This window comes from Haliotis asinina, chromosome 6, assembly GCF_037392515.1.
Source record: "Haliotis asinina isolate JCU_RB_2024 chromosome 6, JCU_Hal_asi_v2, whole genome shotgun sequence".
In the NCBI taxonomy this organism is placed as follows: Eukaryota; Metazoa; Mollusca; class Gastropoda; order Lepetellida; family Haliotidae; genus Haliotis; species Haliotis asinina.
Genome location: NC_090285.1, coordinates 31,385,363 through 31,397,904, shown reverse-complemented (window position 1 = coordinate 31,397,904; position 12,542 = coordinate 31,385,363). Strand labels below are relative to the sequence as shown.

General features: G+C 44.7%; 1 protein-coding gene across 1 annotated transcript in view; it reads left to right on the top strand.

Annotated features, from left to right (window-relative positions):
* Positions 1-93: 93 nt before the first annotated feature.
* Positions 94-12,542, top strand: part of LOC137286706 (TBC1 domain family member 15-like) — a 34,785-nt gene continuing 22,336 nt past the window's right edge. Inside the window, exon 1 of the mRNA XM_067818688.1 lies at positions 94-199. Within this exon, the coding sequence (XP_067674789.1) occupies positions 179-199 (21 nt within the window). The 5' untranslated portion in view covers positions 94-178. The remainder of the gene's footprint in view (positions 200-12,542) is intronic.

The following is a 12,542-nucleotide window of genomic DNA, read 5'->3' as shown; positions in this document are numbered from 1 at the left end:
CCGTTATAGTTTCATTCATATTTTGGCGTACCTAACCGTGATGTTATCGATTGTCAGGTGTTAATGTTTGCTGTAGGGGGCTTGGCGGAAGTCGAAGTGATGACGTCATTCAATATTCACAACAACTCGTCACGCGAAAGACCGTCAACAAATTGCTCGCTCGTTGAAATTATAGGATATGGCTTCGCATAAGGACCAGGTAAAATTCAGATAAAACATGAAGATTAACTCACATTAATGTTCTATATTTACATGCTAAGGAATCTTAACTGGATGATAAGCAAAAGATTTTGAGAAAAAACTGCTAACATATCACCTGCTCGACATCGCCCTGTCATGACTTCAAGTTCAACTCGAGACAACGTCTGGAGTTCCACTAAGACTAAACAACTTACAAATACATTATGCAAGCTGATGATAAAGTTTTAGTTACTCTTCTCCATGTAGGTGGCATTGTCGCGTTTAAGAATATGAAATCAGAATCTAGTCTGTCTGATACTGTCAACATGTTCAGGAAATAGAAAACATTTGCCCAAACATTAATCATATACATTTGTGTGTGTGAGTCATTGTTGAGCCTTGTTATTTGTTAGTATTGCTAGCTTGAAGCTAAACTGGATACCTAATGTAATGCCAGAAATCCTTGGAATATGCTCTTTGGTAATTATAGACGATGGTTGATATTTCAGATTTAATACACATATATAATCATTCATACCACCTCAACCTAATATGGCATATGAGTAATCAGTATGTACTATTCCCTAATCAGCATGATTGATCATAAAATATTGAAAAACTTTAAAAATTCCATGGTAGAAAAACTTCTAAGAAACGAACTATACTGTGACCCACCTGTCACGCAGTCAGGGTGATTACATACAAGTATTGTAATGCACAGACAGTACATGTCAGGGACTGTCTCAAAATACCAAGTTTCTGTATCACTGTTGGTTGAGGGTTCTAGCAGAATTACAACAGGTGCAACTCGGCTGACGTTAACACAAGGGCTGCATTGAATACACTTTGTGGAGAATATGATGTTTATCACAAATATTGGGTAATGAATATGAATAATTATTCATGAATATAATATTACAGTTAAGTGATTAATGGGCGATATGGAGCCCCTGTGTGGGCTGTTAATCTTTCATAGTAATAACCCGTGATCTGACGTGACACTCAAATTTGGCATATAGCAGAGTAATAGTTGTACTCCACAATACCATTCACTTTAATTTCATTCAATTAAACATGCTCAGATCATCATTCATATTCGATTCTGGTGACCACACATAACAAACTGTATTCATGAAGGGCTATTGTTTGATTCATCAAAAATGTGAGTGTATCGTAACAGCCCTAGTTAACACCTTCCTGCGGATGGTATTCGTCCTTGATTCTCAGTACACAGTTTGTTACTGATTGCCTGTAAGGCAAGTTACAGGAAATGAGAAAATCCTGCTACTGAGCCTTAAAAATCACATACACTCTAGGGGGTTACAAATGCATAAATCATGTATTGACATCATTATAAATGAAACCTTGTCATTAAAACTGCTCATTTCGACATTTAATTACCTTAAATCGACCTTTTTATCAACTATGCACAATTCACACCCAAAATGAAATTTCAACCAATCAGAGGAGTGTGTCTCTGTGATGTAATACGAGGTATACCTGTGTGGGTTGCTGTAGTATTCATGTACATTTCAGGGTGTGGATGATCTTGTTTATAGGTTTGTCTCATGACAACTGTTTTAAAAAATTGAAGCTTTATGTTTTCACAATCTATGGCCATTTAATTCTGTCACCTTCTTTGTTATTTTCCAAGATACAACTTGTTTTCATAGACAATTCTGTCCAAATCCATTGTTGTTATAATGGATGTAAATCAAGTCTTTGAAGGGCATTTAGAAGTGAAATGCATAAGAATGAAGATTTTATGGATATCAACTTCTTTATATGAGAACACAACGTTTCGGAGTTAATGCTTACTCCTTCATCAGGTGATTGAGAATGGGGTACAGAGCTATATTTATATGTACAGGTAAAACAATAACAAAGTAACAAGTGGAATGAATTAACGAAAGCTGGAAGCCAGTACAAACAAGCACTGATAGGAAGCCGACAGTTGTGATAACAGTGATAGAAGCCAATGGTAATACATTACAGATGATGGGATATGTTTACATAACACAGGTAGGGGGTAAGGACGATGTACATGATTGGGGATAAGGATGGAAGCCAATGGTGGATGATTGGGGATTAAGGATGATGTTGATATCCATAAAATCTTCATACATGCCCATCAACATCATCCTTAATTTTTTACAGTCATTTGTTATTTATTTAGTTGAGCTAGATGAATAATTATAGTCTGTATTTCAAAACTACAGTGTTTACTTAATTTTTACGAATATTGTTAAGACGTCTACATGTCCAGTGAAGTAGTATAGGGAATGACAGTCCGAAAACACTTTTCAAAAACCCCTCTAAAAAGCCTCATTTAGTAAATGAGGCTTTGGTGGGACCATTAGCTCTTGCTATTATTGCCCCTACTACAAAGCCACGCCATCACGTTTACCGTGACTTGGCAGGCGGTAACACTGTGCCGTACGGTACGATCAATAATTCTTCTCTTACAAACCCCCTACCCGGCCCATCCCTCAAGTAGTATAAGTTAGGTTCGTCGGCTTTCATATCCACTTTATCTATGTTGTAAGTTTTGACTGACCATATAGGATCGGTGGCTCGCTTACGGCTATCGCCCTCGTGTTCCCCCGGCTGGTATAGATACCTAACTAAGACCCTATCTGGTATCTGTTTCTCCTTTCCACGCAATGGAGCAGACGACTCTGCTAACACTGATTTTAGTTTGATAGCGTCTGCCGGTTTCTTACCAGTGAGCCGGGTTACTTCATGGTTGATTGCCGACACCACCTTGGGTAACCTCGTGACCCATTCAGTCGATCGTTTTCCAGGGGTGACCATCTCCCTAGCATACTGATGGCCGAACAAGCGCTCAGCCAAAGTCCTATTAAATCTCTCAACTATGGCTTGGCTGCGATGGGCTCCGGCCGTGCCACGCCTGACCTTTGTATCGTGTTTGGCTAGCAGTTGTGACACGGCACCCATGAACTCCCGTCCGGGGTCAACTTGCAGCTCTGTTGGCCACGTCAGCGGGCTGCGTTTGTATATGCGTTCGAATCCTCTGGCTACCTGGGCCGAATCTTTCGTGGTCAAGGGTTCGGCTTCCTTGTAACGACTGGCTACGTCCACTACGGTTAAGGCATACTTGTACCTCTTGTCGTGGGGTAGGAACAGTAGGTCTGCCTGGTGAACGCTATTAGGTATGTTAATACCGAACCTCCTTCTAGGCACGTAGCGTGGTGCCGGCAAATAGATCTGCCACAGGGCTTGTTTTTCAAGCCACGCTTTGGCTTCCTCCGGGGGTACTCGCGCTATTTTAGCTAGCTTATCTACTGCGCTAGCTCCTTTCCAGTACCCACGCGGGCTGTAGTAAATAGCCTCAAATTTTTTCATGTCCATACGCGTATGTGTTTATCCCATCAATAGCTATCCAACGTTTCGTGTCCATAGGCGACAGGGACGTCTTGTTTATAGTCAGTCCGTATATCTTATGTCCATCACTTCTAAGTGTGTTCATTTTATGCCTAAAGGTACGGGTCTTGAACAGGGCTTCCTTGAATCTGGCGTGTTTGATGTGTTGTTTCACCACATACTTCTTAACCCCCTTAGCCTTCCGGATCTCACTATTGTCGGCTTTCAGTATGGAGTACATCTTAGGTCTCAAACCTATGTACTCGGCTATGGGCGTGCCAGCACACTCGTCCTTCATCTTACCTAGGACCTTTTTATTTACTGTACTGTGTATGGCATGGGTCTTAGGGTAGTCGCTGGTGTCGTATAAATCGAGGTGTTTTTTCATGTCCTCGTACACGTCCTCGGTTCGAATCTCCATCAGCAGGGAATCCGTGTCAGTGTACAGCACTTCACACCTGTCGCCGTACTGTTTCTTGAGCTCGTTGTAGTAAAAGTCGTACATCAGGTGTTTGGATAAATCGAGGATGCTCATCCCCACGTAAACAGGTCGGTTGAATTTTATGTGGCTTTTCTTCATGTGTACGGCAACCAGGTTGTCTGTGAATATCTTACTACGGTTGAATGCCGGACTGGCTATCAATCTCCTGAGCTTGTCTTCCTCACTCGACCGAACCAGCTTCACGGTCACGCGTTTCCTCAGGTTCTCCATAGTCTTACCAAACACCGAGTTGTTCATGAGCTTGTAGAGATTTTTCTCAAAATCACTGGTGGCTTTTTTTCGTAGGTCTGTGTTCATTCTGATGTAGGGCTCCATCCATGGACTCTGGTCGAACATGAGCACCCTGTGTATTTTGGTCAGCCTCATACCCAACGATAGGTACAGCTGTAGGTTGCGATAGTGAACGATGTACTTGGTCTTATTCATTAAGTTAGGCACGAGTTTTTCAACGTCTGTCACACGCCCACCTGACAAGTTATGTTGGTACTCAGACATCCAGTCTGGGTTAACCCTCATACGTTCGGGGGCCAGGGGGTAGCTGTTGTGCGATGTGTGTAATTCCTTGGGATACTCTAAGTCAACCTCGAGGATATAACCTTTGTTCGAATCTGGTGCAACCCCCATAACATCAACGTGGGGTACCCATTCGAATCCCCCTGTAGGTAGATACTGACTCATGGCCCAGCCGTACAGGTTGTTTGCGTCGAGGTAGAGAATGTGATTGGTTGGTTTGTTAGGATCGTAACCTTTCACGTATTGATTATTTGCTTTCGCGTATCGTTTGGATGCCATGGAAATCCCACCTCGCAAACCTTTCTCAATGAATAGGTGCATGTCGTAATCTGTGAGCAATTCCAAATTAACTCCGGTCTTTTTAAGCAAGGCGTCCCACGACAGACCTGGGCTGGTGTAATACCATGCGGGGTCGAGTTTATACTGCTTGAAACATGTCCGCCTAAACGTTTCAAACACGTCGGCTAACAGCAGTATATCTGTCCTCAAGTACAGGTCGTGATAATCACCCAGGTTCTTACAACCCAGTTTATTCCATACGTTAGTCGCGTGCGAGTAATCATCTCGTGAGACGGACGCCTCATTCAGCTTGCTATAAAAGCAGTCAATAGGGGGTAGTCTGGTCTCGGTGAACTTAGCCCAACTATCCATGTACTCATAGGGGTACACACCCTTCCTCATAAGCAGGGGTCTAGTCTCGGCGTCTGTGTATCGATCGGTGATAGGGAAGGTATTGTTGGCCTTGACCAGACTGTCGAGTGACGACAGGAGGAACTGAAACGAGTCAATGAACCTAAGTCCGTTTAAGCTGAAGGAGATGTATCTCTCCATGTTGTTGGGGATGCACGTTATATTACCATCGATTTTCGCGATGGCCTGCATGATCAAGTGTGAGTCGTACCCTCTCAAGTTGTGAAAGACAACGGGGATGTTTATTGTCTTAGGGTTGATTTTAAGCTTGAGGTTGCACGCGTTGTGAGCGGCGCCTCTATACTTACCAGTTATGTGACAGTGATCTCTCACCGAATCACCGTTAAGTGGTGATTCACACACGTGACAGTTAGTGCTACTAGTGTGGGCTAGCCTGTCGACTCGGGTCAGACGCATGGGAGCGATTTTATACAATGCATTCCTAATAATTTTTTCTTCCTCCTGCAAACACTTTAGAAACCTTTCAGCCGCGTCAGGCCCCCTATACACTACCGGAGCTTTCGTTTCCCCGTCACAACGGACGACAATGTATCCAAACGAACAGGCTTTATGCTCTTGTGTTTTGTGGGTGAAGGGAGCCTCGCCGGCGGCACCACTGGGAGCCTCGCCGGCGGCAGCCACTAAGGCTTCGAAGTCGGCGTATATAATATAAGGCACAGACATTTGATTCTTGTGGTTACTGAATTTTAGGATATTGTCACCTTCCTTAGGCATGTCGACTCGTATGGCCGTCTGCCCCACACCTTGGCAATCATCCCGGTGGGATTCTAATAAATCAGCTCGGGTGAAGCCATGTAGGCATCGTACACAAAAGTGTTTTTCCCCATCGTGTTTCGACTGGTCGTGCAACAACCGGCTGAGATGTTTTATCCACGTGTAGTGATACTTTTCACCTAGTTGGATCATGAATATATTGATAACTTGGCGATCCTTCACCGGGCTGACCCTGTGTACTATTGTTGTATTACCTTCATGACCAAAAACATTTATAGCCAGATTATTCTGTTTTTCTACTTTAGTAATCTGGGTTATTGGGGTTGGTTCATCTATACCATCCCAGTTGAGCCCATCATCCTGTGGATAATTAGAAGGCCTGTTCGGATTAGTGGCAGCTGGAAATATGGCTGACCTGATAGATAACCTCAAGCAATCGTTTCCTCTATTCTTAACGTTTACTATGGCTTGTTTGTTCTTATAGTAGGGAGGCAAGTCTAGGTATGACCCACCTCTGAACGGCACGTATTTAGCTATGTCTAGATAGACGTTATCGATTTTATCTACAGCCCACCCGGACCCCATGTGTGTGTAGCGTTCTAGGTATTCTCGTATCTGCTGAAAACTATTATCGATTGATACGTCAATGGTCTCTGCATGTGTGACGACCTCTTGTTTACCTCGGAAGTAAGGTTGAAAATACTCAGTGGTACTCCCAACCTGCTTATCGAGCGACATTTTCACTGTGATCTGAAACTTGATACTTCCTAGATTATTTAGTTCCTGGTTGACCTTATCAGCTATCAGAGGCTTGATATCTGTAATGTCTATGTTTCTATCAACACGCATGCGCCAACCTCTCAAATAATTGCCTACGGCGTGCTCAGTGCGCACAAACTGTAGGTCAATAGCTCTATTCTGTCGTAATAATTCTACAAGCTGTGGTTTTCTCATACGAGAATACCCGCCTAAACCCAAATCGTGTGCCTCGGCTTTCAGTTGTTTTACAGTTGGACGTGCTACTGGGGCATGTGATAACAATGTGGTTAACCCGGCTTTCCCCAATTTTGAATAACCCGTGTATCCAAGCTGTTTCGCTTGAGTTTTTAACTGTTTTACCGTAGGAGGGACTTCTAAACCTAGTAATCTCAACAATGCTGGCTTCCGCATTCTAGAATACCCGATAACACCTCTCTGTTTTGCGACCCTCTTGAGCTCGCTTACAGTAGTCATTGTGTTTACACCTAAGAGAACTAATGTCTAATTGGTTCACAGTAAGGGGAGGTAACTCCTCCACTCTTGATAAAAAATATTTTATTTCTTGTAATCACTTATTAACCAAACTCGGTTTGTTGGCCACAATTCTCGTAAGTCTTCCAACAGCTTGTGTGAATCTATGTAGGCATCGATCAGTGTTTGGTTATTTGATAACAATTCGATTAACCCGGCTCTCCCCAGGTTTGAATAACGCCGGCATCCAAGCTGTTTTGCTATAGCTTTTAATTGTTTTACCGTAAGATAGGCTTCCATATTCAAGACATGTTTACACCTAAGAGAACCAATCTCTAATTGGATTTTATCTTGAGCAGTCGCCTACGTTCTTTTATGTAGTCTTTTTTATTCTCGTATATGAGTTGATGTCTGACTACGTTCGCTCCGTGAGCTTTACATAAACAGTAGTGCCCTTTAACCCCGATACCACACACAGAACACGTGTAGTTAGGACTTCCCATATGGAAACAACAGAACCCCTGATTCCTGCATTTCCTACCACAGGCCTCGGTCTTCCCCATAAGTATATATTCGCATCGGTATGGAGCGGGTCTCATGTTTACTTATATAGGTATTTTAGTTTAATTGCTTAGCAACCAACGCAGTAGCTGCTATACCCAACACTATGAAGCCCAGTTCACGATTCATTTGTCCCTTGGATGGTGTGTAGTACTGAGCGAGTGTGGGTTTATTGAGCGGTTCCAATTGTTTACCAGTTAGTAGATAGTATTCTTTCATTGCTTCATCGACATCGTTGAATGTTTGAACGGCATGGTTTTCACGCGTGAGTTGTTCGTTAATAAAATCGATCCTCTGGAGGCGTTTTTTAGCGTACTCGGCCTGTGCTCTTTGTAATTTCTCAGTAGCGAGATCGTGTCGCTTCCTTTCTTCCTGTATTTCAGCCGCGTGATCATCTCGTAGTTTCGAGAAGAGGAAATTACTCCCGGAAAATGCCAGGGCATTCACTAACGCCCCACCAACCATCATAGCTATCGTGGCCATCCCTATATTTATTTCATTATATTATCAGGTATTATTCCTTGTTTTACTAGGATGTCTTTTGTGGCCATCGCCATACCAAGGTTCATTATGAGCATACCCATATCCTGCAGGTTGAAATCTAGCTTGATAGTTGGTTGTTTAAGCACCATTTTAGTTAACCGAGCGTACCCTACAGCTAGACTGGCTACCACTGTGGCGTGGTATGCGTCGTTGACGAACGTTTTCCCCTCAGACATTATGTATATGATATAAAATATTTTAAATTATAACATGATATGCGGGTCAATAGTGGGGGATACCCCCATACCCTCACTGTTCTCACTGTTGGGTTGTGGCTCACTGTGGGAGGTGTATAACCATGTTATAACCACGGCAGCAGTTACGCCTACAGCCAACAACAGTCGGGTTGGGTTGGTCACTTTATGTTGGTTACACCACCGTTTTTTACCGGCAGCTACTCTCTTAGGATTCTTCTGTCTGGTTACTGTTGGAGGTACCTCCACTGAAGGGGTCACTGTTGGGGGTACCTCCACTGGGGTCTCCACCGTCACCTCGGGACTCACTGGTTCCGTCACCTCGGACATCTATACTATTATTATTATTCTTTCTCTCAAATTGGCAATGTTTTGCCGTGATAATCGCCGCCGTCACTGGAGCCAACAACATACCATATTTGTGGTACAGCCCGCAGCTGATAGAGCTCACGGCGTGTTCGATAAAAGGGTCTTTATCTAGGTCCTCCCACAGGTAAAGTCTGCGCTCTGGTGGAATGGGAAGGAATTGTGATACAATACCGGTATATATCTGGGTCATAGCCGATCCTATTGTCTTTGTCATTTCTGCTCCGAGCCGGGACTCGTATCTAGCGTACAGCTTATCGATTTCTTCGGCTGACATTTTGTGAATTTTATCCGGAGTGTAGTCTCCAAAGTAATGTTTGGCTTTGCCGCCAACAGCCAACGCCACCAGTTTCTCTCGCTTGGGGGAATCCCCAGTTGGGGAACCCTCCACAGACAATTGTTCGAGCAATTCCTCACACTCCATCTTATAATATAACAAGTAAGATTTAGTTTTAACTATATAATACCCAATACAAACAAAACACAGAGAAATGAAAGTTAAGTTGCACACGACAAATACTTCAAATATCATAGCTATGCTTAGCATTTGCTTAGCTTTGCTTAGCTTTACTTAGCTTTGCTTAGCAAACTATATATGCTACTGGTTGGTCGGTCTTTAGTACGAGCTTAGCGTGTTTAGTTTCAGCGAGCTGTTTCTTTACCCGTTCCCGTTCTAATTTACTCATCACATCGTTCTCTCTCAAACACTCCTCGAACGAATCCCTGTCCTTGCAGTGAAATAAGGCCACCCATCGCGTCTGCTCCCTGAGGTCTTTCAACACCGAGTTGAACTTCTGCGTTAGCACCCAGACGCTGTGATTTGCATGCCGGCCGGAGAAGGCCAGGTACGATAGCATGTCTCTCTTTTTTGTTATCTCGCGATTAGCGCTGCAGTCGTCCAGTATAAACAGCGTCGGTTCCCCTTTAAATTTCTCGTGAAGAGCTTTCAACCAGTCCTGCAGGCGTGTTCCAGGGTCGATTTTGTGTACGTCCGGGTCCGTCATCACCCAAGGTCGCGCGTATGTTTTATTCATGCCCAGAGTAGGGCACATGATAACGATGTTATCGAACACATCCTTGTAGTAACCCTCCAACATATCCAACACGAAAACGGTCTTCCCACAGCCAGTCTGCCCGCATATGATAGCGCAGTGTGGGTCAGTGGGTAGTTGTGGGTACCCCCGGGGGGTGTGGGGGGGTGTCCCCCCCTCAATAGATGGCTTGCACGAATCTCCCATTGTCTATATTAAGTTGCGCGTCCATAATAACGTACAGATATAATTTCAACTTACCAGCGGTTTGAGCCTTCTTAGTAATCTGGATGGTTATCCCTTCGCTACCGTTATCTATACGACGCCCGCTACCGTGCAGTTTATCATCATCCGTGGATCGCATGTCCAACCATAGGGCGTACTTGGTGGTCAGGTATTCACCGATCTGCACGGAGCCGAGGTCCAGGTCCTTTGTTATGTAATCCCCCACTGGTAGCTTTTTTATCTCATCCCACTGCTGGTGTGGTCTCATACCATGACTGAACAGCTGGTTGGGCACGCCCTCGATAGTCACTTCCACCTTTTCAATCTCGGGGTTGAAAAACTTTTCGCTGTCCCTCCGGAATGGATCATAATCCTCCACGGGGACGACCAGGATACCTTTCATCGATCGCGCCGGCACGTTCAGGTTGATATTCCACACAGTGTCGCTCTTATCTCGCACGACTGATCTATGCCTCAGTACGCGATCGTACAGGATGGCCATCTTCCCAGAGTACTGGCTTCGAACCTGCCTGGCCAGCTCCGGGCTAGTGACCATGTCGAACTCCAGAGAGATGTTGTCTATGGCATAACTGGCCTCATCACCGTTCGGCGTACGCACTACTTTACTATAGTCGTTAAACGTGAGCTCGTATTCGAGTCTATCACCCAGCGCGGCCTGGTAAAACGGCGCGTGTCCCGTGAGCAACTCGAAGTCGAGCGGCACGCAGAATCGATTCCCGTATGCTAGAGCGATGGCCTTTTCACCGTCCGATAGCTTGTCTTGCTGGTCTGTCGTGAAGACGTATCCTATGCGCGCCCGGGTTGATTTGCTGATACCCTGGTACACATCATTGACTCGTTCTCTCTCGCTTTTCCAGAGATCCTTGTAGCAGTGAAACACGTCGCTGTCGTCGATGCTCAGTACCTCGTTACCGCTGATCTTGACGGTCGTTTTCTTGATGATAGCTCGACCCACGTTCCGCACTAACTCGCGTTTGTCGTTGTCGGAGGTCAACGTGATATTGAACGCCAGTCGAACAGTGCCTGGTACAATGAGGTCATTCTCACCAAGGTTTGGAAATCTAACCAGCAGAGTTTGATTCTGGTCTATCTTGCTGGGATTGTTGGTGATAGTCACCGACTGTCGCACGGCTCTGGCACCTAATGGCTCTCTCAATTTTCTGAAAGGATCTAATTTTCTGCCGTACATTGTTATATAAAAGAAATATATTTTTAATACTAATGGATGAAGACATACCTATGGATGATATGTGGGACGATAGTGCCCAGGCATTCGATGATGAGCAGGAGACCTCATTTACTAGTTTGCCATTGAGCCAACAACTTTTAGAAACAACGGTAAATGATTATTACGAAAGTTTAAAAAGTGATAAAAACTACGTTGAACCCCAGGGTCGATACCATAAGGATTTTTTTATTGATACAAAGGGTGTTCTACGTCTTAAGTCTGCCCCAAAGGTTGACCTCTTTAACAAGATCACTAAAAAACCACTGGCCTTGTCAACTCTAGCCAGCCGCAATGGTGGTGCTGAATTTATCCGTGAACATCTAAACATGCGTGATTACGGTGGTGCAATACCTAAGACCGTTAAAGAAGATCTTCAAGCTACCAGATCCCACCTCACCACTATAGATGAAATGACACCGCAGCGTGCTACAGAAGCCTCGGACAGCATAGAAAAACTGTTGAGCACCTACTGGGACAAACCGTTACCGGGATTTGACTTTCCGGTAAGGGAACTGCGCGGCTTAGACGAAGCCGTGAAACGCGTGCGTGGAGAACTCGTGAACAACATGGGGAAACTGAACGAAATCGACGAGCACATCGCTAGGGAAAAAACCAAACTCACCGAAACTGACGACGATGATATGAAGAATCGTATCAATGAACGACTACGCGATTTAGAAGACGAGAAACGTACACGATTGGAAGCCGCTTCCTCGAATCGTGAACATCTTCGATCCCAGATCAGTCGTATTCGGGAAACAATCGATAGAATACTGAACGAAGATACAACTTTAGCCAACAGGATTCGGATATTGTTCCGGGAGCAAGGGATAACCATCGCCAGCATTCTGACTGCATTGGGTTTTATTATATCAACCCTGGTGGTGTCACTGGTGGGGGGTGCCCCTGTGGGGCCTGCCGGCGGCGGTGGAACTCCAGGCGGTGGTGGTGGTGTTAAAGACTGGATCAAAAAACTCGGGGAAGGCCTAGCTAAACTGGCTGGTAAAGCCGCCGAAGCCCTTCCCGGCATACTGGGTAGCATCGTCTCGTGGTTGTTGAGCGCTCTGTCTAAAACTGCCATGTGGCTCAGTCAAAACCTGTGGGCAGCCATCGTCGCCGTGGCGGGTCTGGTGTACGTA